Here is a 27904-nt window from a genome sequence, read left to right on the forward strand (position 1 = left end):
AGGAAAAAAAAAAAAAAGGCGGTGAACAGTGGCTATGTAATAGACTGCCACATGAAGGCTGAAGTTCTTTAGCAACATAGTGAATTTCAAAGCATATTCTCCAGGCTATTAAGCCCGAATTGTTTAAATCAATTGAGATGAAACAGGAAAAAAAAAAAAAATGCTGTAGTTAAAAAACGAACATCATTTTATGCTTGGTTATACTTTTTTTTATCTACCACTTGATATATCTGGTTTTATCTGTAAGAACTAAATAACCTGTTAATTCACATCACTCTTTTAATTTACATGCTAGTAAATCTCGGGGGTAGCTTGTTTTCCAAGGTTGGAAGCTACACGCACCTCAACCGCTGTGCTCGGATATCTACCCACTCCGGAGGCTACCGCGCACAGGTCAGGGTACCTCCCAAGAACTAAAAAGAGTGGAAATAACTTAAACCCAAAAAACCCACTGCCGTCGAGTCGATTCCTAACCCATAGGGACCCTATGGGACAGAGTAGAACTGCCCCGTAGAGTTTCCAGGGATTCCAACTGTCGGCTTTTTGCCTAGCAGCCGTAGCAGTTAACCACTACGCCACCAGGGTTTCCGGAAACAACTCAGGTGCCCTCATCTGGGAAATGAACAAATAAACTCTGGCTTATTCATACAGTTGAAAATACTAAGCAGGTAAAATAGATAAACTAGATCTATATAAAATAATATGGTTAAAACTCAAAAAACAGTTTGTTGAGTGAAAAGTAGCAAGTTTCAAGTATAACGTAACTAATACGTTAAAAACTAAGCAATACATTAAAAATGCCTGAGGATGATACATACCAACTTCAGGACTATGGTCCCCTCTTGAAGAAAGAGAAAAAGGGGTAAATTTTAAAAGATGGTGGTTTGAATCCACCCAGCCATCCCACGAAAGAAAGGCCTAATTATTTGCTTCTGTAAAGATTAAAAAAAAACCCACTGTCACCCAGTCGATTCCGACTCATAGCGACCCTATAGAGAGATTACAGCCAAGAAAACCCGGTGGAACAGTTCTACCGGGTAACACACGAGGTCGCCATGAGTTGGAATCAGCTTGACAGTATCGGGTTTGGCTTGGTTTGGTATTTGTCCTATTTCTTTAAAACCTGAAGCAAATATGGCAAATGTTAATAGCTGTTAAATCCGAGTGGAGGGCCATGGTGGTTGGACATATTATTTTCTGTGGGGGTTTTGCTAAGTTTGAAATAGTTCATACCTCTTTTTAAATGAGCTCTTATTTCACAGTTCTAGGATGGCAAAAATCTATTACTAACTTGGCTCCATGTTTGATAGTCTAAAATTATATCAATATCCAAATTTTAATTTTAAGATAACTTGGAAAAAATTCTGTTTACTAGTGATTTTTAGCAGTGTACATAAAGACCATCCTAGAAAGTCCATCTAAAGAGGAGAAAGTAATACCTACATTGAATTGAGAAATGCATTAAGTGATCATGTGGTAGCTAAAAACAGAACGTGCACATTTTGTAATCCCAGGAATTTTCTCAGTTTTATTCATTTTTCTCTACTTAAGTTTCCTAGGGGAAGTATGTGCTGGAAATTGACCAAGTGGATTCCAACTTATAATGACCCTATGAGACAGAGTAGAACTGGCCCCCCAGAGTTTCCAAGGAGCACCTGGTGGATTTGAACTGCTGACCTTTTGGTTAGCATCAGTAGCTCTTAACCACTACACCATCAGGGTTTCCAGATAAACAAGAACCAACTAAAATGACCAATTTTTTTTTTTTTATTTCTACATCATTTCTTTCTTTCCAGTCATCTTTATGTACATAGCTATCTTCAGCATTTGTCCATTTCTGAACAATATCAAGTAAATTTTGGTGGATAGATGTTATAAAAAATAAAAGCATACTGTCACAACCATTTAGTAAAATTAAATGGTTCATATCCTTGTCGAAAAAAATGGCATAATAAAGTCCTTCCTGTTGAGTAACTGGATAACACCGTATTTCCTTTTCGTCGTTAGGAGTATATGGTTCACTCACCAATTCTTGAGTTAGAAAAAACGCATATGGGATATCCATTTGAAGACTCATGGTCTGAGAGTTCCTTAAATGATCAATTTCACTGCCATCATTTCGTGCTTGCTATCTCTGATTCCTTTTATAATTGTGAAATATCTTCCTTTACCAATTTTCTTCTACTTGCCATTATGAGCAAAAATGAAAAATTCGGAATTCTCCACTGTGTTCATTGAAAGCAAAAAATAATAAATCAGACTCCAAAGATGGTATCTCCAGACTTTTTTTATACCTTCTTAAAAGATGATGCAATACTTTGAGCAATGCAATATGAAAACTGAGGGATGACTGAATAGTGTCAATACAGTAAAATCTGTGAAAGCCAGAACCTGCGTAAGGTGGAAACCTGTCAGAGAAGGAAAGCTTAAGTATTTTCCACTAAAACCAGCGAGCAATAGGAAAATGTAAGACTGCACCCTGTCAGAGGTGGAAAGACCTGGAAAATCAAGGCAGTCCTGTTAAGTTCTTGCTCTTACAGTTTTCACTGTATTATATCAGCCTTCTAGGTGATTTTATTATTGTTGTATTTCCTTTTATTTTAGTCTTTTTTGGCATAGTTGGAAAAACTGATTAGTAATGATTAAATACCTTATGGGATGATGAAATAGCAAAATATTTTAAGAACTATAGGAAAAAACTAAATCACTAAGATACCAAAATGTAGTTTAGATTTGTAAGTTCATTTTACCTGTAGAGCAACTGCAAGTTATAATGAATTTTGTTCTATTTTTAAAAAGTAAATTTTCTCTTTGTCCTGTGGAGGATATCTGACAAAGAACAAAAGTTACAAAATATCAATCTTAACAAAGAGAACTGCTCAAAGAGAACCCCAAAACTAAAATCTTATCCAAAACACTCTGATGGTATATCCAGGGTTCAAGGTTCATTAAAAAATTTCAGAGTTAATGCCACTGAAAAAATTTACTTCTTAGAGAACTGAAAAATTTAGAGGTCAGCCAGTCTAAATCAGTTTCCTAGTCCACGTAGTCTTTGTTGGAAGTGTCCCTCATTCCCCAAGGGAATGGCTGCATGTGGATACTTTTGTTCTTGAAGATCCTGCCACTCAAGTCACAGCTAATTAACCCAGGGGTGGACACTTGACAAGTTGAGAATGATTTTCTTTTCCCAGATTTTGAATATTAAGAAACAACAACTGGATATTGCAGCCAGAGTTGGGTCAGAGTTAGCAGCACCACAGCACCCAAATCCTGGAGCAAGCCTCAATTACAAGGAAGCAGGAAAGAAGACATCTACAGAAAAGCCAGGCTACAAAGGAAATGAAGTAGCTGTGCAGGAGAATCCAGATAATGTAACCCAGTGAGGGAGAGGTGACAAAGCTGGCTAAACCTACTGCAATTTGGATTCATCAGATTCTTTAAAAGAACACCCCTTTACTTAAAAGTTAGAATTGCGTTTCTGTTCCTTGGAAACGACAGATCCTTAAAACAGAAATTAGCCCCAAAAATGGTTTTGCAAGTAACAGCCCCTGATGAAAAATACAAAACTAGCTCTGAAGTGAAGGCAAAGACGGATAGGGGTTAAGAGGTGGGGGTGGACACAGAGGATTCCCCTATCTCCTGGAAAACTGGTAGTTTGAGACAAGTGATGGCAAAGCAGCTAGTTGAACAATTGCCTAAAATCTCTCAGAACCTAAATCATGTGTCTAGCTAAAGGCAGAACTTCAGAGGGCTTGAAAGGTGTCAATTGTAAAAACACAGGATGTGCTGTCTGTTCCGCTGGCATAATTAAAAAGCAATGGCAAAGAGATATTTTTCTGTTCCAGGTTGTTAGGCTACAAGCAGAGAGGACAAAGCAGGAAAATTACATAACTAAGTTCCATAAAGGGAAATTTTTTTCCACTGAGATTGCTAAAGATCAGACTCAGATATTACTCACGAGTTTGGAAAAGCACACGAGCCTAGCAACTGAAAAAAGAGTACCTCGCAATAGCTGGAATAGTTTGGGAAGTCTGACCCTTTTCCACAGGACAAATACGTGATATCCATCCTCCCAACTCCAAGCACTGTAAAACACATTCCTAGATTGGAATGCAACCTGCGTGATAACAGACTGGGAGGAGAGATTTATAGGGACAGATAAAGGAAGAAGTGCTTTCTGTCCCTGCAAGTCTCTTTCTGGCCCCTTGTCCTTTTCTTGAGGACAGGGCCATTAAAAAGAAACAATGGGGATAAGAGCTGAATAACAAAAATCCTGCAGGAATGATCATTAGGCAGTCTAGTGATTCTGTCTGTAAGCTTACCTCCACAAAAATTCCTGGCATCACCTTGTAGTCAACGACATACTCAAGAAAGGCAATGACTAAAAGCCCACTGAAGTTCTCGGGGCATTATCACCAGAAGCTTAGTCTTTCTTGAAGAACAAGTACCTATGCTCAACTCATACGAACATGGTAGAGTCCTGGCCTCTTCTGCAGGCTCCAGACTTCACTGAAAAGGATGCTGGCACCAGACAGTTAAGTACTTACCAAAGTGGAGGGAGGACTCCTCTCTAGAGTCCCTCAAAAGGGCAGGTCTGAAGGACAAAGAAAAAAGGAAAGCCTCCTAATGGGCAGATCATAAGATGGCCAGACACAACTTAAAAGCTTATTTTACCGCCAAGGGAGTTAGGAAAGACTCATGGTTTCTTCCCTACCTCCAAGCCAACTTTCTTTTCTAATTGGTAATTTTTATTGCAGTTTTTCCTACTGTATTGCTGGTGTGCTGGTAGTAAAATGTGTCATTATATCTAGAGACATGATTCTGGCAAGATGGTGATCATGTCTCAACTAGGTGGAGACCGCCTGGTGAGTGGGCATTTGTAGCTATACCTAATACTAGAACACTGGGGCAATTCTACCTTGAAGGATATGTTTACTGGGCAGAAAGGAAATATAGTGGTAAGACATTAGTAGAAATGACCTACACCACATCCACTTCTTCGAAGTGATTCCAAACCCCCCATATTTTACCAGGTGACCCTATCTTCAAGGCTTCCACAAACAGTTGTGCAAGGTGTACATTGCATTATTCTGTGAAGAGGTCTTGCCTCATCATTCTGCCCAGAGTCGGTTTCAATTTCTGAAGAATTTGAAATAAGAGATACGAAGACTGAGGTAAGCAGTAGTCACCGGTTGTGAGGTTTTACAGAGGGTTCAGAGTCCGTACAAGGGAAGCTCAAAGGCAAAAACACACATAGGCTATACAAGGTTGACAGGACACCCAACGTGGGGAAGCAGAAATGAAAAGGCCATGAGTCAGAACCAACTTGAAGGCAACTGGTTTGGCTTTTGGTGGGGGGGCAGGGGGAGGGGGGTGTTAAGAGAAACCAGTTTACAGAGAAAGATAAAGGGAATGCATAGGTGAGTGCATGTAAGAAGGGAAGAGGGAGAGGGAGAACAAGGAGGAGGGGACCGGAACAGAACCAGACACAGAAAGAGGGAGCAGATCCAGAGCCAGTCAAACAGAGAGAGACACAAAGAAAAGATTAGCTGCCTGCTGACTTTCTAGATCCATAATGCTCAGCTATACTTCTGCAATTAAGTTCCAGATTTCTGATTCTTTTTAACAACGCTCCTTTTAAGAATCATTTTAAGTGGATTTCTGATTTTTGCTATCAAATAATTCTTGACCTCAACAGCTACTTCATGAACAATCTGCTATATAACTGTAGCTGCAATTAATATTGCCACTGTGGCAATATGTACACATACTGCCTAACATAACTGGGGCATTGTGAAAAAGGTTCTCAAAGGAGAGGCACTATAATTTGTTTGTAACATCTTAACTACTGCCCAAAGACATATCTGGTTTTATACAATAGTTACAGCTAACATTTACTGAGCACTTCCCTTGGAACAGGCAGTGTTTCAAAAGCTGTAAGTGTATTAACTCACCTATTCTTTACAATAACCAATGAAGTAGCGTCTATTATTATCATCCCCACATTACAGATAAGGAAAATGAAGCACAAAGGGAGATTAAGTAACTTACTCAAGGTCAGTCAATAGAGGTAAAACTGGAATCTACGTACAAAATAATCCATTGTTTATTTACATTAAAATTGTCTGACATTTGAAATATTAAAAAAAGAAAGTTTTTGTATTTAAAATTCATTTCAGCTAATAATTTTTTTGAATGACTATTATATGCAAGATACGATTTAAACTAATAAATTGGTAAGCTGGTTACAAATATAAAGTCTTCTTAAATAACACTACCATTATCCAAAATAAATCTTCCTTCCTGTGATCCACATTAAAAAAAAAAAAAAAGTACTTTCAAATTAAGTTTTTTAATTTCCAAAATACCTCCTTTATAACAGAAGGGGAAAAATGCTTTTTTCAATGCATTCACTATTTCTAAACTCACTGGTATATTTGCAGGTTACTTGCTACAAGTTGGACTCATCTGAAAATAAACCTTGACTTCACAGGAAAGTCTACATTGATAAATATGTATCCCTTTAGTTAATTACAGCGTAAGTTATACACATGTATAAAAAAGATAAAATGACAAGGATGGGAGGAGTTTTTCATGGAAGGTGGTGAGTTGCCATGGATTCTGCTTCTCTTGATTTTCTGAGCAGGGCTTGTTTGAGGGCACTAATTTTCTCATCAAGTTCAGCCAGTGAATAGTTCTGCTGTAAATAATAAGAACACAAACTGCTGAATAAGACTCTGAAGTGTCTTAATGCAGATAAAGCACTAAATGAACTATAAATATTTAAAATATCAAATAGCATGGTAAAAAAAATTTTTTTTTCCTCATGAGGATATTTTTAGAGTGACCATATCCTAAATGTAAAGGCACCAAAACGTTTTGTTTCTTTCCTAACAATTAAGCTATCCTGGACCTTTTGTAATTTGAAAGGATCACAAAGACTTTTTTTTTCTTAACTGATCATTCTCATAATCGATAGTAAAAAAAAATTAAATAAATTTTAAGATTAGTTTAACTGCTTAAAATACCTGAACATTCTCAGTTGCAAGACCAACTTCAATCAACTGCTTCTCCCGGAAAAAAATCGCTGCTCTCAAAAATTTACAGTAAAAAAATACATAATACACTACTTTTAAAAAATAAACGAGCTCAAAACAGTTTTTAAACGTCTTCCCCAACTTTAAATTTACATTACCACCACTAAAGCCTAGCAAAACCTTACTCATTAAGATTCATTTAATAAAGTATAGTACTCTGGACGGAAACCCTGGTGGTGTAGTGGTTAAGTGCTACAACTGCTAACCAAAGGGTCGGCAGTCGGAATCCACCAGGCGCTCCTCAGAAACTCTATGGGGCAGTTCTACTCTGTTCTATAGGGTCACTATGAGTCAGAGTCGACTCGACGGCACTGAGTTTGGTTTTGGTTTAGCACTCTGGACAGAGGTGGGCTGAAGTCAAGTCAACCTCTGCCAAACATACTTCTTTTACTTCTTGTTGTGTGCGCTGAGTCAATACCAACTCATAGTGACCCTACAGGGCAGGACAGAACACCCCCATAGGGCTGCCTAGGCTGTAATCTCTACAGAACCAGGTCGCCAGGTCTTTTTCCCTGCGGAGTTACTGGAGGGTTTGAACTGCCAACCTTTTTATTAGCACCCCAGCCCTTAACCATTGTGCCACCAGGACTCCTTCATTAAAATTCAACTATTTAATGAACATAGTACTATGGACAGAGGTGGGCTGAAGTCAACTTCTGCCAAACACACTTTTTTTACTTAGATGCTGCTAATTAGTAATGTCAGCAAAGGGGGGCGGGACGCGTGGGTTGTATTACTTGAGCACTTACTATTTTTAAGCATTTCAAAACTGATACTTTTTTTTTTTTATTGTGCTTTAGATGAAGGTTTACAGAGCAAATTAGTTTCTCATTAAACGGTTAATAAAGGTATTATTTTGTGACACTGGCTGCCAACTCCACAAAGTGTCAACACTCTCCCCTTCTCAACCTTGGGTTCCTCATTTCCATTGATCCAGCTTTCCTGTCCCCTCTTGCCTTCTCAACCTTGCCCCTGGGCCAGTATGCCCATTTAGTCTCATATACATGGTTGAGCTATGTGTATCACTGTTTCAGGGGCTTGTTGAAACTGATACATTCTAAAGCAGAGTAAAGACTTTTATTTTTATTTGGCACCTCTGAATCACTCCAACATCCTTGCAATAGAATTATGCATCTAATTCAAGTATACTGATTTATGCTGTCCTTTTACTGGGTCCTAAATCCAAGGGTATGAGCTACAGTAGAAACTTCTATTAATGTGAAAAGTATAAAACTTATCAAACTGTTTCAGAAACCAAAATAAAAATGCAGTAACTTAACTTACTTGAGGTGGCTGAATTTTTCTTCTTTTTCCAGAAAAGTTCTAGATCAAAAGCAAAAACAACGGTTAAGTAATCAACGCTTACAAAATCTAAGCATATTTTCTTTACAGAACAGTGCACAAAATACGGAGCGCATTTGAGAATGCTGACAGAAACAAAGCCCACAAGCTTACCACACACTGCCTGCAACTGACATCTGCCAGCTTACGTTCTGACAGACTCCAAAGATAATATTAAAAGTATGTCGTAGTAACAGTAAAGCAACATGCTGTTCTTGGGAATACATACTTTTCAATTAATTATCAGCTTCTAATGGGGATGAGTGATTGTAGAAAGAGTTGCTCTGGGGATATTTTACTTAGTTTCCTTCTTTTTTGTAACTATCTTAGTATAATGAATGAGTGAAGCAGCAATAGGGAAAGGAAACAGAATTTGGTATACCAAAGGGTGAAAACACTCACGCACTCCCACACCCTGGCTACAGGGGACACTGTGGTTTCCTATGCGGCTACTGGAATGCTAATCCAACCCCAAGCAACTGGTCTTATCAGTGACTGGAATGCACATGAGACCGGTTCTGGTCAATTAGGAAGGAGGGGACTGCTGGAGGAGAGCTTCTGGAAAGTTTCCTCACTTCTGAGAAAGCCCTCAAAAGAGATCATTTCCCCTCCTCTGGACATAGATGAATATGGGCAGGACACCTAAAAGTGCTACAGCTGTCTTGCCATCTGCCTGAGGAAGAAGCCAACACCAAGCAGAACTGAGAAGGGAAAGAACCCAAGTCTTTGACAATCATGATTTAGCCAGTGAATCAATAAACCCTGAAGTCTGCACCTGCTGTTGGGCTTCCTATTTTATAATTTCCATACTGCTGAAGCCAGTTTCAGCTCAAATTTTTATTACTTGAGGCTGACAACATTCTCACTGACAAGCTGAGCTCTTTCTGGACCGTGTTCTTAGTTTCACACCACCACAAGTTTTGGAATGGCAAATTAGTAAATTACATACAGAAACTGTGAAGCTAGGTGGCAAAATTTTCTCATGAGCATTTCTGACGGTTGAGATTTGAAGGGAGGTTTTTAAAACTCACATTTCCCTTTGTGTCAAAAGCTGATTCGAAGACCATCAAGGTACTTCTCTTATCAGGAGTTATAATAAACAGGAAATCACTAAGTCTTGGAATTTTTAAACATGGAAAAAGAGCTTATGCAAATATGCTTCCTCCTTTTCTGGATACCTGTGATGGGGCCTACGGGCAGAAGGGCTTAATGTTGAATGTGGTCACTACTCAGTCTCCTACCTTCCAAAGAGATGGCTTTTTATACACCTGATGAAAATATACTTCTCCTTGTTCTCTCAATGGTTTAAGCCACAAAATACTGGTCATTTCCATGTCATTGAACAATTAGATTTTTACCGTACCATAAATCCAAAGAAAGAACTATCAGAATGAGGAGCCTAAGGACATCAATGACTTAAAATGTGATCTTTGGGGTTTATTTTAGGGCTGAGCAGATATTGACACATCTGTTATGGATATACTGGACTAGCTTTAAAATTTATTCCTTAGGTATAAGGAAATCTCAGTATAAAATGTAACAACTTTAATGAGCTTTGGTAATTGGGAGAAAATATCTGAGAGCACAGCAAACTAAAGGGACAGTGAGACAGAGAATTCAGAACTTTCTCTCCCATTACTTTACCTTAGCATGTAATTTATACTTACATTTTTAATGTCTGTGTCCTGATGAAAAGGAAATAAAAAATGCACGCACAGGCACACAAACACACACCCAGGTCCAGGGAACTCCTGCTTTAAGGAAACTCTCGGGAGTAAAGAGGTCTCTTCCATGGACAACCCCTTCTGACTTCTAATCAGTTGTATAGTGCCAGTGATTCGATGGACGCAGTATCTTAAATGTTTCTTCCCTTCTAGTCCCACTGCCCTGATTCAGGCCTTCATTTCTCTTTGGCTTGGACACTGACATGTTTCCTCGTTTCCTTGACTCCAATTTCTCTCCAGCTCAGACTTCATAGTGCTGCTACTAGACAGGGACCTTAGTTACAGGTTTTTCTCTCTTTCTCAAAACTTAATTGTGCTCCAATGTCACTGCAAGTACAAATTGCTTAATGGACCTTCATGGTCCTCAAAATGTGTTTAAATCTAATTTTCCAGCTTGATCTACCTGTTTACCTCATGCTTCAGGCCCACCATGCACTTTCACACACAGATGGCCGGTGCTCAGGATGCTGACTTGGCCATCAGTGCTTCCCTCCCACCTTCCATCCCTTTAGAACCAGGAGTTACCATTACAGATTAGAGTGAAAATGCCACCTGGTCAGTTCAAAAGTCCAAGAATTTACTATCAGCCAAGTCCTATCCTATCCGTTCATGTGCACATTTATTCCGTGCCTACTAAATTCCGTGTGTTCAAAGATGAACAAGACACATTTCCTGCCCTTGAGAAGTTCAAAATGTAGTGTGAAAAACAGATTTATAAACAAATAATTATAAGTGGTAAGTGTTAGAAAATGAACAAAGTGCTATGGAAATATACTTGTAAAGCATGTTATACTTACCATATTCAAGTGTCATAATTTAAAATCAGTAATTCGTTGGAAATACTTAAAAGGATCATATCCCTTAAATGGTCTGTTAAACTATGCCCTTAAATTTTGAAAACATTACCACATTCAAATCTGTTTAATGTATGGGTAAAGACATTACGAATTAATACATTAAAAGGTGCAACAATTATTAACCTGCATCATGATTCTTGTTTTATATATATTAACTTTTTTTTAGAGTTTTATGTCTGTTTCACAAAATGAAAAGAATTTTAATCTAGTTTTGTTTTATTAACTAAATACAACTTGCATTTTTTTCTGTTTCCCTTTTCATGTTATGCTTGATGTTACCCATGATGATAAATTTCCATCCAACTATCAGAAACTCTCCCGTATTTACAATTCATCTATGTACAATTCATCTATGTGTGAGTCTGGATAACCCACTGCTGTCGAGTCCATTCCAACTCAGAAACCCCACAGGGCACAGAACTGCCCCACAGCGTTCCCAAGAAGCAGCTGATGGATTCAAACAGCAACCCTGTGGTTAGCAGTCAAGCTCTTTAACCACTCCGCCACTTGGGCTCCATATGTGACTCAGGATAAACGCATCTTAATTAAAATCTTTTCAAAGTTTAGAAGTTCAATTTCCAACAAAAGTTCAATACTTAAAAAATTCAATGGGCCCAAGCTTCCCTTACTTCCTAACTTTAGAAGCTAGGACTATGTTACACATGTGTAGTCTCTCCTGTACATGTTTGAAGGCTATACAATATTATGCAATTACCACGTGTGTACTCCCTGCCCATGAGGATGGCGAGAGTGCTGAAAAAACGTGCTATGTCCTCAACAGAGTGTGTGCTCAACTCCTCTAATGTGCAAGGACAATCCTAGAGCTCGCTCTATGCCAAAAGTGAGGAGTATGGCTCCTAAAGATGGCCCATTCATTCTACTATGGAAAGGCAAGAGTGAAATCTTCTTTCCCTTTGGGCCTGTGCCATATATATATATACACCTAAAGGACAGTCAGTCTGAATGTTTAAATCTTTCCAGTGTTTTGTGCTTCTTTGTACGCACTATTAATTTGGATATGTCACTTTTAATACTAATCCAGAATTGATTTTTCTAATCAAATATATATTAGCAGTTTTAACAGATCTGGAAATAATTAAAAAAAAAACACTAGTTCTATCACAGATTGTCATCATTCATCCTTTTCCGAATGCCTGATATATCCAGGGTGAGCTCTGTTTACATTTATAATGCTTCCTGTCCCTGAAAGTCACAGTGTTCTTACCCGCTATCTCTGCTGTGTAGACGTTTAACTATCACCTCTACACAGACTCTCCCAATTATCTCAAGTCTAAGGCCCATATGTCTGATATTTCTATCCGTATATCCTGCTATGACTTCAATTCACATTTCCTCCAAAACACCTCTTCTTCCAGATTTTCTTATTTCTGTCAATGATGGCACCATTTTCCCTACCAGGAACTGGACTCATCCTTGCTCCGTATCTCTTTCTATATCCCATCAATCATCAGTATTTGTCATGTTTTCCTTCCTATCGTCTCTTACATTAGTCTTTTCTATTCTCACTCTCCTGCCCCTAGTTCAGGATCTCACTTCACATCTATGCTAGCATAATACTGTCTCCTTGTCCTTACTCTCTCCCTTTCATCTATCTCCCACACTAGTATTAGATAAATCTTTTTAAACACAGCTTTCACAACTCCTTTCCCTGCTCAAATGCTTTCAATAGTTCCCCCCCTGTCTGGAGAACAGACTTTAAACTTCTTGGCATAGCATTTAAGGTCCTAAAATCTAACTACTACTATCTCTTTAACCAAACATCTAACCTATATATAACCAATCCCCCCAAAACAAGATTATGATTTGAAGGTCATGTCCTTTTGTTAACCAAGTATAAGTAATAGCTTTATGTTAAGCTTTCATAAATCAGAATCAGAGAAGAGATTTAACAACGTATGAACTGAAATAGAAAAATAAGTTTTCCTAGGGATTACTTAATGAAAAGAACTTGAATGTGAAAAATCTAATGACTGTTGTAGCAAAAGCCGTAAAATCTTTATAAAGTTTTCTAAGATATATTCAAAGATTAATAAAATCTTAAAAGTGGACAGACATTTGTTAGTTATACAGTATAACCAACAAATTTTCTAAATTAGACAACTGAAGGCCAGAAGAATTGAGTGACTTATCTACACTATACAGCCATTTCACAGATGGTTTTAGAAACTAAGTGAAAATAGCTAATACTTTACTTATTGTGCTAAATGCTTAATTAGTATTATCTCACTTAATCTTTGTTTCCGTCCTTAGTAGTTTTGTAAGCCTCATTTGACATACCAGGAAGTTCTTGATATTTAGGACTCGCTGCCCACTTGTTATGTAACTTGCCTTCTTCCTCTGGCAATATTTCTTTTCTGTACTTCCTTCCAATCTATAACTTTGGAAAAATTGTTGCTATGCCTAAAATGAGTCTTCAGTACGTTTTCGCCAGGTGACTTACACAATTCCATGCTAATACGAGCAAACTACTTTCCATAATTTTTCAGAAATAAGAGCTTTAGTACAATCTCATTCTTTCTAACATGTCATTGCTTTAAAAGAAAAAAAAACCTCAGAAAAGGCAGGTGTTACACATGATCACCTCAGAAGACTGAGGAAAATAACACAATGAGCTCAAGATTGCTTGTCTAAAAACTGCGGCTGTGCCAAAGATATTTACTAGCACAACAGTGTGTCTTAACATCCCTGGAAAAAGACCTCAGAATTAATCAATGAACGCATAAGTAAATGCTAGAGTTCAGGAATCAGACAAATACAGACTAGTCTTTGAAAAAGTTTGGTGGTTATGGTAAAGAGTAAGGTGGGGTGGCAGCTGGAGGTGTTTATTTAGTATGGAGAAATGTGAGCATGCTTATAAGCCAGATGAGTGTGAGGGAAGAAGCCTCTGAAGAGACAGAAGGGATAAGTGACAGAGCAAGGTCCCAGGGAACACTTTTGTTTTACAAGACAGCAAGTTCATAGTGACAGGACTGATCACTATTCAGAATGACTTATGCCATGAAAATGGCTTAAGTTTCAGAATTCGGGTAATGTTTAACAATAGTACCCCTACTTTAAAAATTATGAGTCTGTAATACGATATTCAGGTAATCTCCCTGCATAAGACTGTATTCATTCATCTTTGAATTATTAAAGCAGTGTTTTGCACATAGCACATCAACGAGTGAATTGTTACACAATGAAGACTTCTGAAATAAAATAACATTTTAATTCATCTATCAAAGATATACTCACTACAGATTGAAAATATTCTGGAGACATGCCTTCCAATTCAAGGATTTTATCCTCAAGTTTTTTAATTCTCTGATAAATGTCTCTTGGTACCGGACCACCTAAATACAAAAGAAAATTCTGAGATACTATTGAATAATTTTCTCTCACAATTTTTATTCTTAAAATACCATGCAAAGACACTTAAACACAAAGGAACGGGAAATATTTAAACTTAAGCAAATTATTGAACAAAAGTAAAATTGAGTGAAATCCTTAGTTCATTTTCATGTTGTACCGGGTACAATTTATTTTATACCTCCTACCCAAAACCAAAAACATCAGACCTGTTGCCATGGAGTCAATTCCGACTCATACCTCCTCCCCAGGCCTCACTTATACTTCTTATATTGACAGGCATTTTGTTTTCTGTTAAATTCATTTCACAAGATATTGAAATGGTTCCTATATAGAACAATTTGTATTTCTGATAGGTTTTGGTAGTAACCTGGGAGGCAAAAATTGCACAGTGACAACTGACAATTCAATTGAGTGGTTGCAATACATCACATCATTATTTTCCTCAATTCGCATTTCTACCTATATGCCTCATTTCTCCTTCAACCTGGAAATGTTAAAGAGGGCTTTACTACAACTCTGAACTAACAAACTTTCTGAGGAGGGAAGGGAAATGGTAAACTAAGATCACTCAAATTTCAAGTTTATGATTATATCTAGAATCCTTTCATTTCTCACCACCTCCACTGTGACCATTCTGGTCCAGACTGCCACCATCTTTCACGTGACTATCACAACCTCCAACTGGTCTTCCTGCTTCTACCCTTTTCCCAGAGTCTATTCTCAATACAGTAGACAATGATTCTTCCAAAATGTAAGTCAGGTCATGCCACTTCTCTATTCAAAACCTTCCAGTACATTCTCATTTCACTCAGATTAAAAAACCAAAGCCCTTACAATGGCCTACATGGCCCTACACAATCTGGACATTCTTCTCACACTCCTATCGCTCCTGCCACTCTATTCCTTTTTTCTGTTATTCGACTAGGCCAAGCTTTAGCACTTGCAGCTCCCTCTGTCTCCATATTCCCAAGGCTTCTGTTATCAATTTCAGGTCTTGGCTCAAAAGTTACCTTATCAGTAAGGCCTTCTCTGACTAAAATCCATTGCCGTTAATTCCAACTTGCCAGTCCAGTCCTGCCAGCTCCTCTTACCTGGCACACCCTGCCCTCCTCATTTTCCTCCATATCATTACCACCACCTGACGTTCCCTATATATTTTGCTTATTGTCTATTTCCCCACTGTAACATAAGCTCCAAGAGAACATCAAGTTTTATGTTTTCTTCATTGGGTATGGCTGTATAGCTTGTACACTGCACAAACCTAGGACTCTTAGACATTAGTTCACAGACTACAATGCCTAGCACGTGGCAGGTGCTCAGTATTTACTGACTGAATACATGATTACACAATCATTATGCAATTAAAGAATACGGGCACATTTTCCTATCAAATGTATCAACTTGTTAAATATAAAATTCTAGTAACACTTTTTTCTTTAAGTATGTGTTTTCTATCTCAGGACCTTGTTTGTTCTTTTTCTGGAATATGATAAAATGAACAATTTATCCATCTGACTTTTCCCATGCTGCTCCCTTTGCCTAGGATGTCCTCCGCCTCATCTCTGAACCTTTCAAGAGCCAGTTCAAGCTTCACTTTGTCAATGAAACGTTGCCTGAACCTCTTCATGTGGAGGCTCCTTTGTGCTCCCACCACACCCTTCCTTCACAGTCCCTTTAACATGCCACTTCATCATCAGGATGACCCTCTTCCCTATTAGATTATAAATTCCTTAAAGCCAGGGACTGTGACTACATCATTAACCCTCGTGTCGTAGTGGTTAAGAGCTATGGCTGCTAACCAAAAGGTCCACAAAGCACTCCTTGAAAACCCTACGGGGCAGTTCTACTCTGTCCTACAGGGTCGTTATGAGTCAGAACGAACTCGACGGCAACAGGTTTGGTTTGGTTGTTGGTTTAATACCTAAAAGAGTGTTTGGTATGTAGCAGGCAGTCAACAGATATTTGTTAAAAAATAAAATAACTACTTGATACTATTAGAAACTTAGTAAATTAAATGATTTATACAGTTACATTTTAAATTCATCTACTTTTGGGGAAAGGGATTAATTTTTAGCACTAATCTCTCATTATCCTCAAAGACTTACTCATTCTCTTATCTTCCTCCACCTCCACCCAGCAAATACTCCAGCTAAACTAGATGCAGATGTTTCCTGAACCATATTTTGTGCTCCTGTGCTTTTTGCAGATGCTGTTCCCTTTCTGGAATATTCTTCTCCTGCCTGCTGGAAAATCACTACTAATCCTCCAAGGTCTCATATATCATTTCATCAGGGATACCATCCCTTGACCTCCCCTGAGGTCTCTGTGTCCTAACTTTGTGTCTCGAGTGTCCTTTGCACATATCTGAAAAGGTGAAATGAGCAATAGTTCACTCAACAAACACATAGGCACTGCAATAGGCACAAAGTAATGGACATGACAGACACAGACTTTACTTTCACAGACCTTACTATCTACAGGGAAGATAGACATTGAGGAGACAGAGCTGTGATAACTATTATAAAGGAGGGCAGGGAGCACCAGGTGTTATGAGACTAGGTAAAGGGGAACCCCCAATGGTCTGGGATGAGGAAGAAAAGCATGGGTAAAGGCTAAAATAGCAAAATGAGCAGGGGAAGTAAGAAGCCCAGAGATGTGGCTAGAACTAGATGTGGATCATGCTAGTTAAAAATACAACCCTTTCCCACCCCAATTTCCTTTCCCATCTCTTGGTCAAGCTGCTTTTATCCATTGCTCCTCTACTCTAACATAGCATATAATTTCTTTATTGTTTATGCCGCCTGGCCTCCCCAACTAGAATTTTTGTTCAGATGTATTCTCAGCAACAGAACAGTGCCTGGCTTATATAATAGGAGCTTAATATCTATTTGTTGAACAAATGAGTAAATACTAAGTCTGACACGCATTTAAGGGCAACCGAAAATCATTAAAAGTCTTTTTAGCTGGGGAATAACAAGATCAGATTTGAGCTTGAGAAAAACCCCTTTGGCTACAGAATAGAGAATGGTCTAGAGGAGGAAGTCTAGTGCTGAAGAGATCAGTTAATATTCCTCCATCAGTTGAAGGGAGAGACCACAGTAGCTTCAACTAGAGTAGCAGCGGTGCAGGTAGACAGAAAGGGAAGATCTGAGATATTTAGATGACAAAATCAACAGGACCTGGTACTAAACAAGGGAGACGCAGGCTTTGTAGCCAGCTAAGATGACATTTTGAATTCCAGTTGTCACTACCTTGGACATGTGGCTTGAGCTATTTGAACTTCAGTTTCTTTACGTGTACAGTGATAACAGCACCAACACCTCAGAAGGGGTCAAATATTAAGTGAGCTAACACATGCATAACGCTTTCAGAGTGGCTGGCACTTAATATTGTTCAATAAATGTTGGTTAACTGTACCTACGGCATTATTTATATGCTTAATTTCACTGAGACATCCTTGAGGACTAGGATCACATTTATTGACACGTTGTATCTAGCACAGTAGGTGGGTGAGAAGAATGAGAAGTGGTCATAGTAAGTTATGCAAATGGTGGCAGGAAAAAGTCTGTTAGTTTTCAGCTGTGAATTCAGGACACTGAGAATATCAGGATCTATTTGGAACTTGTTCCCATTCTAATAGTGCACTCTCGATTTGAAAAAGTGGTGAGAAGAGTGAAAGGAAGAAGAGCATAAACAAGAACTGTAAATTTCTTGAGAGCAGAGACAGTGTTTTATTCATTTTTACAGCAACCAGAACAATGTTTTGTACAGGACAGGTGTTCTTTGACTATTTGGTGATTAAATGAACTGGAGTTTCTCTAACCACTCGCAAAAGCACATTATGGGGCACCACCTAGCACTTTGCTTACCTGTTTGCAATCGCAAGTGAGCCTCAATATTTTGCAGTCTTTCTTCTACAGCCTGATTACCACAATCTCGAAGCATGCTGTTAGGTTTATGACCCGGCCCTTGAACTCCTTCAGGTCTCGTCTGTGGTCCGTAAGTATTCACAACTCTAGAAACTAAGGTTGAGCTTATGTAAATTTGCATTTCAAACACCAAGAATTCTGTTTCCCTAATGTTATTGCTGTTCTGTGCTGTAGTCAATTCCGACCTATAATGACTCTACCGGACAGAGCAGAACTGCCCCATGGGATTCCCAGGTCTTTTCTACCACAGAGCAGCTGGTGGGTTCAAACCACTGACCTTTAGGCTAGCAACCAAGTGCTTAACCACTGCACCACCAGAGCTCTTAACAATATTTTATATTCTTTTCATAAAGGCCATCTAACTACAAACCCAGGGATAAAAAAAAGCAAGATTTATTTTGTTTTGTTTTTAAATAAAAACAAATGATTCCATTTTGCTAATAGTCTAGAATAAGCTTCTGCCAGTGATGACAATATTATCTTGTGGTTACTTACCCTTTACATGACTTTTAAATCCAGGGTAAGGGGTAAAAATGGCATCAGTTCTTGCACAACTATTTTCTGTGGAAAATTCAGATGATAAAACTTTAAATATACTCTTAACTTCACATCTGTGAGATTTTGATAAATTTCCAACGGTTCATATTAACAATACTCATAATAAGAAGATATAATTTTAAATAGTAATTAAACTGTCATCTACAAGATAAACTTTAGTGGCTTTTTCTGCCCTTTCAAAACTTATCATAATATCTACTCATCTAATTTTCAGATTTACATACACAAAAGGCCTCAAAATTTAGTGACATCAATTAATTTTTAATGAAAACCAATATCCCTAAAAACCATCTTGATCTCTGGAGAAAATAGTTTATATATTATAGGAATATTTTAATTCTAAGCCAAAGGCATTATTCACTTTACTTCATCATAGAATAGAACTCATTATTTTTACTGAAATTCCTTTTTTCAAAATCCAGCATCTTTGGTATCACTTGCTAATCAAACCGGTGAACATCTAACAAAAACAACTATACATTTAACAACTTTTAATTTCAGAGCTCCACACAAAAAAGATCTTGAGACTTCAATTATAACATACCTTCCCATTTTACCTAGATTTCCAACGGTCACTTAAAAAATCCCTAACCACAAAAGCTGTCTACCTCGGTCCATCCTACTCCTTTCAAAAAATCCGATTTAGGAAACAGATGTCGTGAAAATTTGTTCCATTTTTTTTCCAAGCTGAATAGTGAATATTTTCAAATTAGATATCAATAAATAAGTTTAATAATTTAATAATGAATAAATTTAAACCAAGGAGGAAGACTGGAAAGACATTAACCTAATACATAAACATTGTAAGTATTGTAATACTTAAAATATTAAGTAAAAACATGCATTGCCAAAAAATTTTCTGCAAAATTACCCTTCAGTTATTTTATAAAAACGGATGGTGAATCAGATACTGAAAGAAAACTCTTCTTTCCCTACAGAATTTGATTTCCTTTTTTTTTTTTCCTCAATCCATTGTTTAGATTTAGGTCAAATTGAGAGGTATTAAAAGAACACAGTAACACATTAAAATACATTTGTATTTTTTCAGTCTAAGTTTCCTTAACAAAGTAGTACTAGTGACAAATCAAATTGTGAATAAAATTCCAGATTCACTTATCTTTTATATCTAGATACCAAACAGTCATTTTCTTTCTTTTAAAGACACCTGAAAATATGTGTAAAGGGCCATCACTTCACCATTCTCTTTTGAGCATTTCATGGGGCTAAGTGTTAAAAAAAAGAAGCTATCATCCATTCCTGAGCTATATTCCAAATGTATAGATTAACTGACCCATCAGTGAGAAATTCAGCATGGTGTGAAGACAGTGAATGTAGGAGTGCTAGTCACTCTCCACAGCAATTCTTGCCAGCACTGTTTTGAGCCAGCAAGGGATTGAATGGGCCAAGGAATCCTGCTGAGCATTTCAATTCTTGTCAATTTCTATCCCCTGGTGGTTTATAATAATAGAGTTAGCACGGAGAACAGAGGAATTACATTAGTGACACATGCGCTTGCTCTCTCAACAAACCCTTTCTACTGAGTTACTTGCAGTTGGACTGTGGTACCTGAGGTTTTGCCACTGTGGCACCTGTTCTGAAAAGCTAACAGGCAAATATACCAAATTTAGAGGTATACATGTGTAACATTAATAGTGGAAAAAGCTGAACACAGGACCCAACTTTAAGCTGTATTATTTCACTCATAAAAGAATTAGTCTACCAATGTGATATGAATCATGTCTACGTTCATCTGAGAGTTCTGTGTTTATATTAATTAGCCAAGAGATATTAGAGAAAACAAGAAAATATTCATTTCAATTATGAACTCTTGTCCATGATCTTTCCTAAGAACTATCTGTCTCCTTGTTCTGATTATTACTGCGATGCCTAAGTGTGACCGATGGCAGTGCTTTGCAGTGTTTTGTATTCTGCAGATCGGTAAATGTACTACAGCATCGAGTGGAGAGGGAAGGGAGAATCTGATGAAAATCATGCACTGTGAAAGAAGGAGAAGAGCCATAAGATACATGGCCTTCACGACAAATTGGTTTTATCGTGACATAAAACATTTCAGACAGCTCAGGAGTAGTGAGAAAACTGCTCCCTCTTGAGGAGTATTTACTTTACTAAGTTCATTTTTGGTATTAACATCATAGTTACATAAGTACATTTATAGACTTGAAATCTATTCAGCTCAGTTCCTTCTTACTAATGAGATCAAACAACCCTGCCACTCATACTTCACCTTCATTTTTGAAAGGAACTTTAAAATAATCTTTTCCCTGTGGTAAACATTAGCCTTTCTACATTAGCATTTATTGATTTTGTGTAACCAAAATGAAAATTATTTTTACAGTACAGCCTAGCATTAAACAGAAGAAAAACAGGCTACCTTGGTTCCCAAATAAACCTGTGAAATAAACTGAATTGTGGTGTTAATTTTATCCATTTTTAAAAACAAATGAAAGATCAGAGCAACTGTAAAAATTATGCTTAAAACACTATAAAAATTAACTTCTAGGGAGTTACCTTGATTACAATCAATAACGTTGCAAAATTCCCTGACGTTGTTTTCATTGATTTCAGCTTGTTTTCTTTCAATAAATGCAGATATTCGTCTGTCAATCTACAAATAAATATGCATGTTTTATCAATTCAAAAATGCTAAGATTTTTTAAAAAAAAATTACACTTCCCCCTAATGAAAACTTCTTACTTCTGCTTTTCCAGCCTTTATTTGAACTACTTCGGGATCGAAATGAATTTGTGTCTTTTTTACATCTCCTAAATCACAATCCTTGTGCTTTTCTTCCTCTTGCAGGTCGCCAACGGGAAATGTGGCATTTACTTGATTCTCGTTGCCCGTTTCTGTTTTTCCTATCTCTTCAACGGCAGTTGTACTCTCCTCTTTAATCAGAGGCTGAAGTTTTGCTAAAAAGGGCTGAGAAGAACACAATTCCATCTGCTGGGGTTCAAACTGATCAAAATTAATGACATATTTAGCATATTTATAGAAATTTCTACTAAGTGAATATAACATTTAATATCAATTACCAAATATAAGAAGTTGGCGTATCAGGATACATAAATCTGACCACATATTGAGTGTTTGTTGTTCTCTGCTACTGTAACCATTATCATTTGCTATAAATTTGTTTTTAAAAAAGAAAGAAAACCTGAGGAAATTTTAAATTTTCTTTGAGGGAATCATTCTGTCACTCATCTTTTATTTTGTGCCAAATCAAAGCCTCAGACTCTGGCAGCAATGCCACTTAATTAACATGTCATTCAAATGCCTCCTCAGAACACTAAGGCTTAGTATTTTTCCTCCTTAACACGAGAGCCAGTGCTCTCACTCAGCAAAGCCCTGCATTATCACTATATCACTGGAGATTCTCCACTTGAAACTGCAGTTGGCCAAAGTGAATGAGAGAGCAGACATGAAATATATAGGTGTTATGCTGAGTGAACACTCAGGCTTTTCCTGACATGGCAGGATATCTTCTTAGGTCATGAAATTAAATTTTAAAAAAAGAAAATGAACAAGAGAGAAAAAACAAAAAACCTACCAACATGCATAGCTGAAAACAGGTGCCTATCACTATGGCAAGGAGCCCTGGTGGTGCAGTGGTTAAGTGCTTGGCTGCTAATCAAAAGGTCAGCAGTTCAAACCTACCAGCCACTCTGCAAGAGAAAAATGTGGCAGTCTGCTTCCAGCAGCCTTGGAAACCCTGTGGGGCAGTTCTACACGATCACTATGAGTTGGAATTGATGTGATGGCAACGAGTTTGGTTGGTTCTAGATCACTATACTGGAGGGGGGGGGAAGCTCTGTTGTATAATGTAAATTATACTACTCACCCCCCTCCACACACAATTAGGCCTCACTTGAGTTCTACAGCTTATTGCTTCTGTCATTTAAAACTAGGGTTAGGTATTACTTCTAACATGAAACAGAGAGTTAAATTTTCTCAAAGTCACTGAAGTAAAGGGATGGCTTAAAATTAAAGTATATTCCATTAATTAAAACACACCAACACTTATCAATGTTCCAATTTTTTTTATACCTACAATTTTGCTTCCATTATTTGCGATGACCAAATTTTCTTCTGAAACCTTAAAAGCTGTAAACTGACCAATCCAAACAGTTCTTCCACTTATTTTTTTGGTATTACACATTTTACACTTTGATTAAAGATAAACTGCAAACTTACATCAATTATAACTGCAGAAATGCTCAATTAGAAACCAGCAAGGTCATAATACTAAATATTATTCTGTTGTAAATAACAATTTCATGTTGACTTTTGATATAAAGAACAAGTTATTTAAAATTGTTAAGCAAAAGAAGGATAAAATAGTGACTGGCTACTTACTAAGATGAGACATTAATGTCACAGAAATTACTTTCTTTTTAAAAACTATGCTGAAACTGTTTAATTGCAATAGACACTCCAGGATGTGTCATGCTGGGATAATGCCACTTCTTGAACCACTGAAAGCACTCCATGAGCCTCCAAACTCACCCAAGGCATGGAATCATTAGCATAGCATGACACACACCTGCCGTGTCTTATTGCTTAATTATAACCCACCATAGATGGAACTGTATTGAATTTTCAATGCAAGTCTAGAATTGAATAGAAATGCATTCATTCAATCTTCGTACCCACATTGGCCTATTGGGCTATATTCCTATGACTGCCCTGATCGCTATGTAAATTAAAAGATTTGGATCCAATATGGATGTAAGCAACCTTTTATTAATAACTCTATTCATAGAATGTTAAGACAGAACTGACAAATACCCAGCTTATAATTTAATCACAATTAATTTCTATTCTCAATATCGAGTTAACATGTCTAACAAGAAATTTACCTGTAAATATAAAACGTGTTGCTCAAGTGCACTAAAGAGCAATGCAGGCTGGAATGCCGAGAGGCTCTGGAGCTTGTTCCAATCAATCGTAATTTTCACCACATCATCTCTGAGGTTAAGCTTCAAAAGGTCAAACCAGCAACACCACAAAAATTGAATGATTAAGCTGTACATATGGGACTGTCACAAAAATAAGATTTCTACAGAATAACACATGCCTATTTTGCTCAGTTATCAAGTTTTTAATCTTATATTAAAATTCTCTACCTAGTTATCATTTATAAAGTCCAAGAAAGGTGCAGATTTTTGTAACAATTCACAGTGACCTTTTGTTCTAATTCTACTCTTGAGTCTGTGTAATGGGATCATCTTTGAAGTGAAACCACCCAGGAACGACAAAGGTTCTTTTGATACTTCGGTATCTTTGGATACAGTCCAAGACAGGCTTTCTCTACTCAGAATCCTACTACTAACTCAGAGCATTAAACAGGGAAGCACAAGTCTATTACTGAAGCTCTAATATGCACACTTCCTTCTGTTAAATATGTACACACATACATACCTGAAATATATCATGACTCTGATGTCTTCTGAATCACATTTTGTTTTCGATTTTTATTTATTTTTAAAAATAATTTAAATTCAAGATTATTCATATACATTATAAAATCCAGGGATAAATGGCAACATGTTGATCTACTTCAAATAAAAAATAAACTTATTTAGCTGTAGAAATCTGAAAATAAATAACAAATACTTTTCCACAACAGTGAAATTAATGCCCAGAGTCTGGATGGAATGTCCAGATCTTTTGTTGTTAAATACTATTTTCTAGTAAGGTGTGAGGGCTCATTATATGAAATTTTCTTATAAATTGGATATGAGTGATCTATTAGGATAAAATTATATCCAGAAAACTACCAAGAACCTGAATATAAAATTAATATCAAAATCAGAAAAAATTTAGAGTGAGAGCCTCTATCTGTAGTGTCTGTTGAGTGAATAAAAGTGAGATCACCATAAAGTTTTCTAGGGTAACATATTTATATATTGCACACTATAAGGATATAACGCATAGTAGAATCAAGTTAAATACACATATTCATCAGAAAATATTTATTAAAAAATTAGTCATGCCTTCAACAAAATAAAGACAAGTGGTGCATGAATTCAAATATAGGTCTTATCAGGTGTGACTATAAAAATTACTGTACAAGGAACCAGAGATGCAATGTATCCAATAAAAAAACACTATACTAAAAGAAAACTTTGAAACAAATTCATTGTCCTTTGAACATGAGATCAGAAGCATTTAAAGTTCACATTAGACAAGTTTAAAGAAATAGAAATTTTTATGTAGGCTGTACTGGCAAAGATTAATGCCTCTTAGTTTACATTCCCTTAACGTCTTTCATAAAGAGTTTGTTAGACAACAACTTTTGTATGGAAGTAAACTACTACTACACTTTTACAGGCCTCAAAGAGATCTATAGCAAGTAGAACAAATTTATGAATATGGTTTGGAGTAAAGCAGGCAAATTCTCAACCAAAGCAAAGCATCAAATTTTCTAGAGAAAAGAGTAACTTAGGGAAAATAAAAATAAATGTTTGGATCGTATTCTCGTTTCAATTCAACACAATTATGAAAGCCTTCAAGTGCAATAAGGATACTTGGTCTTTCAAGAAAGCCATATAATAATGTCATGAATTAACTTGAAAACTATCCTAATACATTCAACTATCTAATCAACAAATTTTCTCTGCATTTTACCCTATAGAATTTGTAGTGGTACACCATTCACTCAAAAATCTATATTAGTCTGCTATTAATATAGGCCAATTAAATATGCATTTTCAGTCAGTCAAAACTTCATTAATAAGACAATCCAAGCTAACAATAAACAATTCTTTAACTTGGTAAAACGGGCCATCCGGAGGCAAGCAATAAGGTTAAACTTGGCAAAAATTAGTACATTTTTCAATCTGGGATAGAAATACTTTTTAAAGTTCAATTTTATGCTTCCTATTGAAGAGAACCAATAATACAATGGCATTATACAGAATGAGTTTAGGCATATATTTTAAATCCTTCAAACCTGTTGCAAAAGGAAGCAGTGATTTCCCCTGAAGTGATTTTATAAGTATTATAATACTCTGGTTTTTATTCTTATCTTTAAATAATATGTCTCAAAATTGAAAGAATATTACCAAAATGATTAGCATTTAATTGACGAGACAATTTTATTTTTGACACTTGTATAAAAGATTCCCTCACTGCGTCATGTAAACTCACCAAATATTTATATTAAACATTTCTGACAGGTGACAAGAGTAGATTTTAATCACATCTCTACTGTACCTACAGAATACCTGAATGTTTACAATTTTTAAATGAATTTGAAAAATTCAGAACACGAAATTAGAAAGTTTAAATCATTCCTCAATGTTGATTTTTATAAATATTCCATTACTGAATCAGAAATACCTTCTGTAAATAATAGGATAAACTTTTTTCATCCTGGCATTAGAGTATGACTAAACTTTAAATTTCTAATAGCCACACCATAAAAATAAAAAGTTCTCTAACTTTTAAAACATTTAGAAGTCTTGGGTCTTAAGGCTAAAATGTTAACAATAATTAATCAAAAGTCCTCAAGTCTTCATAAATATTTTTTGGTCTTTGGCAAGTAACCAAGTTTAAAAGCTATATTCTACCTTTTAGCAGATTCCATTAATAATTGTTCCATTATACCAAGCTGAGTGTTTAAAGTAATGCTCTTTGTAAATCATGACAAGCATGCTAGAATTTTTTTTTAAATATTGAAATAACTTTAAAAAATTAGTTCTCCATATACTGAAGGCTTTAAAAAATAATTTCCATAAATTGGACAAATGCTTTATTTTCTTAAGAATTAACCGTTATCTTCAACACAGACGTCTGCTGTGTCTACTTGACCACAGGCATTACTACCAGTTCCAGAACAAACTTGTATAGCTAGAAAGTGTTCCATCTAAGATACAAAATATTTCCTTTTAGAAAGTAGGCAAATAAACATCTCTTCAGGTTGTTTTTCATTTAAAATTTGCTTTGAATTGTAATTGAAACCAAACAGTGAGTTGATCCGAACAGAGTAAGGAGCTCATTTCTTTCAAACCCAATTTTACTAAGACATTTATGCAAGTTATTTATCAGTTAGCCTAGTTAATAATTAAAAGAAGAGCTCTCATGCAAACAGATTAACCATGGGCAACCCATCCAACTTTATGCTGTAAGTATTTTCGATTAATTCCTTTTATTTTCCTCCCCGTCTGAAAGCGTAATAGATGCAAATGATGTCCAGAAGCAAAAAACAAAAAAAAAACAAGTGACTCATAAGAGCAAATCGACCCAAAAACGGTACAGTGAGCGCTTTCCCACAATCTCAGGCCGCACTAACTAGCCAATTTCTAAAAGGAACTGGAGGAAAAAGAACTCAGCGTCAGACGCCTCCCAAACCGTTAGAGAAGCTTTTCCGCATTCACTCTCTCCGAGAACCAGGTTTTCATTTACACTGTCCTCACTCACTCTACGGGAGAATAATAACATCCACTGCCGTCGAGTCGCTTCCGACTCACAGCGACCCTATAAGAGAACAGTTGCAAGGAAATCTAGTTTGCAACCGGTCCCTGCAACTAAGTCTGTGCAGCCATCCTCCTCCCTCCGCCGGGAGGCGGCAGGGGCCGGGGTTCCTCCCCCGGCCTGAGCCGCTCCCGCTGCCTGCAGCTTGCTGCCCTCGGCGGCCCCCGCCCTTAACTACAGGGAAAAGGGGGGAGGGGCCGTACGGTTCCCACGCTCTGCTCCCTCAGGTCACTACTCACTTGTTCAGCCAGGGTTCGCAAGGAGCGAAAGGTTTCGCAGAGCGCCTCTCGGCAGAGGCTGGGGCTGCAGCTCCGCTCCGAGCTCCTGTCACTGCTGTTCGGGCGACTAAGCTCCGTGGCGGCAGCAGCCATGACACCTTCCCCGGCAGCCCCCACCACTACCCAGGCGCGTTCGCAGCCCCCTCCCTCCAGTTTTTGCCGCTCGAAAATGACGTAAAAACACCGCGTCTTATTTAGATCGTGGTTTTTAGGCTCCCACCGTTTCTGTGTGACTGGCAAGCACGGGCACCA

At 37.2% G+C, this 27904-nt stretch overlaps 1 protein-coding gene across 2 annotated transcripts; it reads right to left on the reverse strand.

The window, feature by feature from the left end:
• Positions 1-1751: 1751 nt before the first annotated feature.
• On the reverse strand, positions 1752-27904 carry MBIP (MAP3K12 binding inhibitory protein 1). 2 transcript variants are annotated; one of them, XM_049897911.1, is made up of 9 exons: positions 27614-27904; positions 23756-23875; positions 21594-21818; positions 21408-21504; positions 18816-18881; positions 18261-18413; positions 14275-14372; positions 8382-8420; positions 1752-6700 (listed from the first exon to the last, which is right to left on the reverse strand). In XM_049897911.1, the coding sequence occupies exons 1-9, from the start codon at positions 27743-27745 to the stop codon at positions 6593-6595; spliced, it is 1038 nt and encodes a 345-aa protein (XP_049753868.1). In that variant the 5' UTR covers positions 27746-27904; the 3' UTR covers positions 1752-6592. The 2 variants fall into 2 exon arrangements, with proteins under 2 accessions (XP_049753868.1, XP_049753867.1); XM_049897910.1 differs by having other exon boundaries at positions 1752-6697; positions 27614-27822.

The sequence above is a fragment of the Elephas maximus genome, chromosome 10 (assembly GCF_024166365.1).
Source record: "Elephas maximus indicus isolate mEleMax1 chromosome 10, mEleMax1 primary haplotype, whole genome shotgun sequence".
NCBI lineage: Eukaryota > Metazoa > Chordata > Mammalia > Proboscidea > Elephantidae > Elephas > Elephas maximus.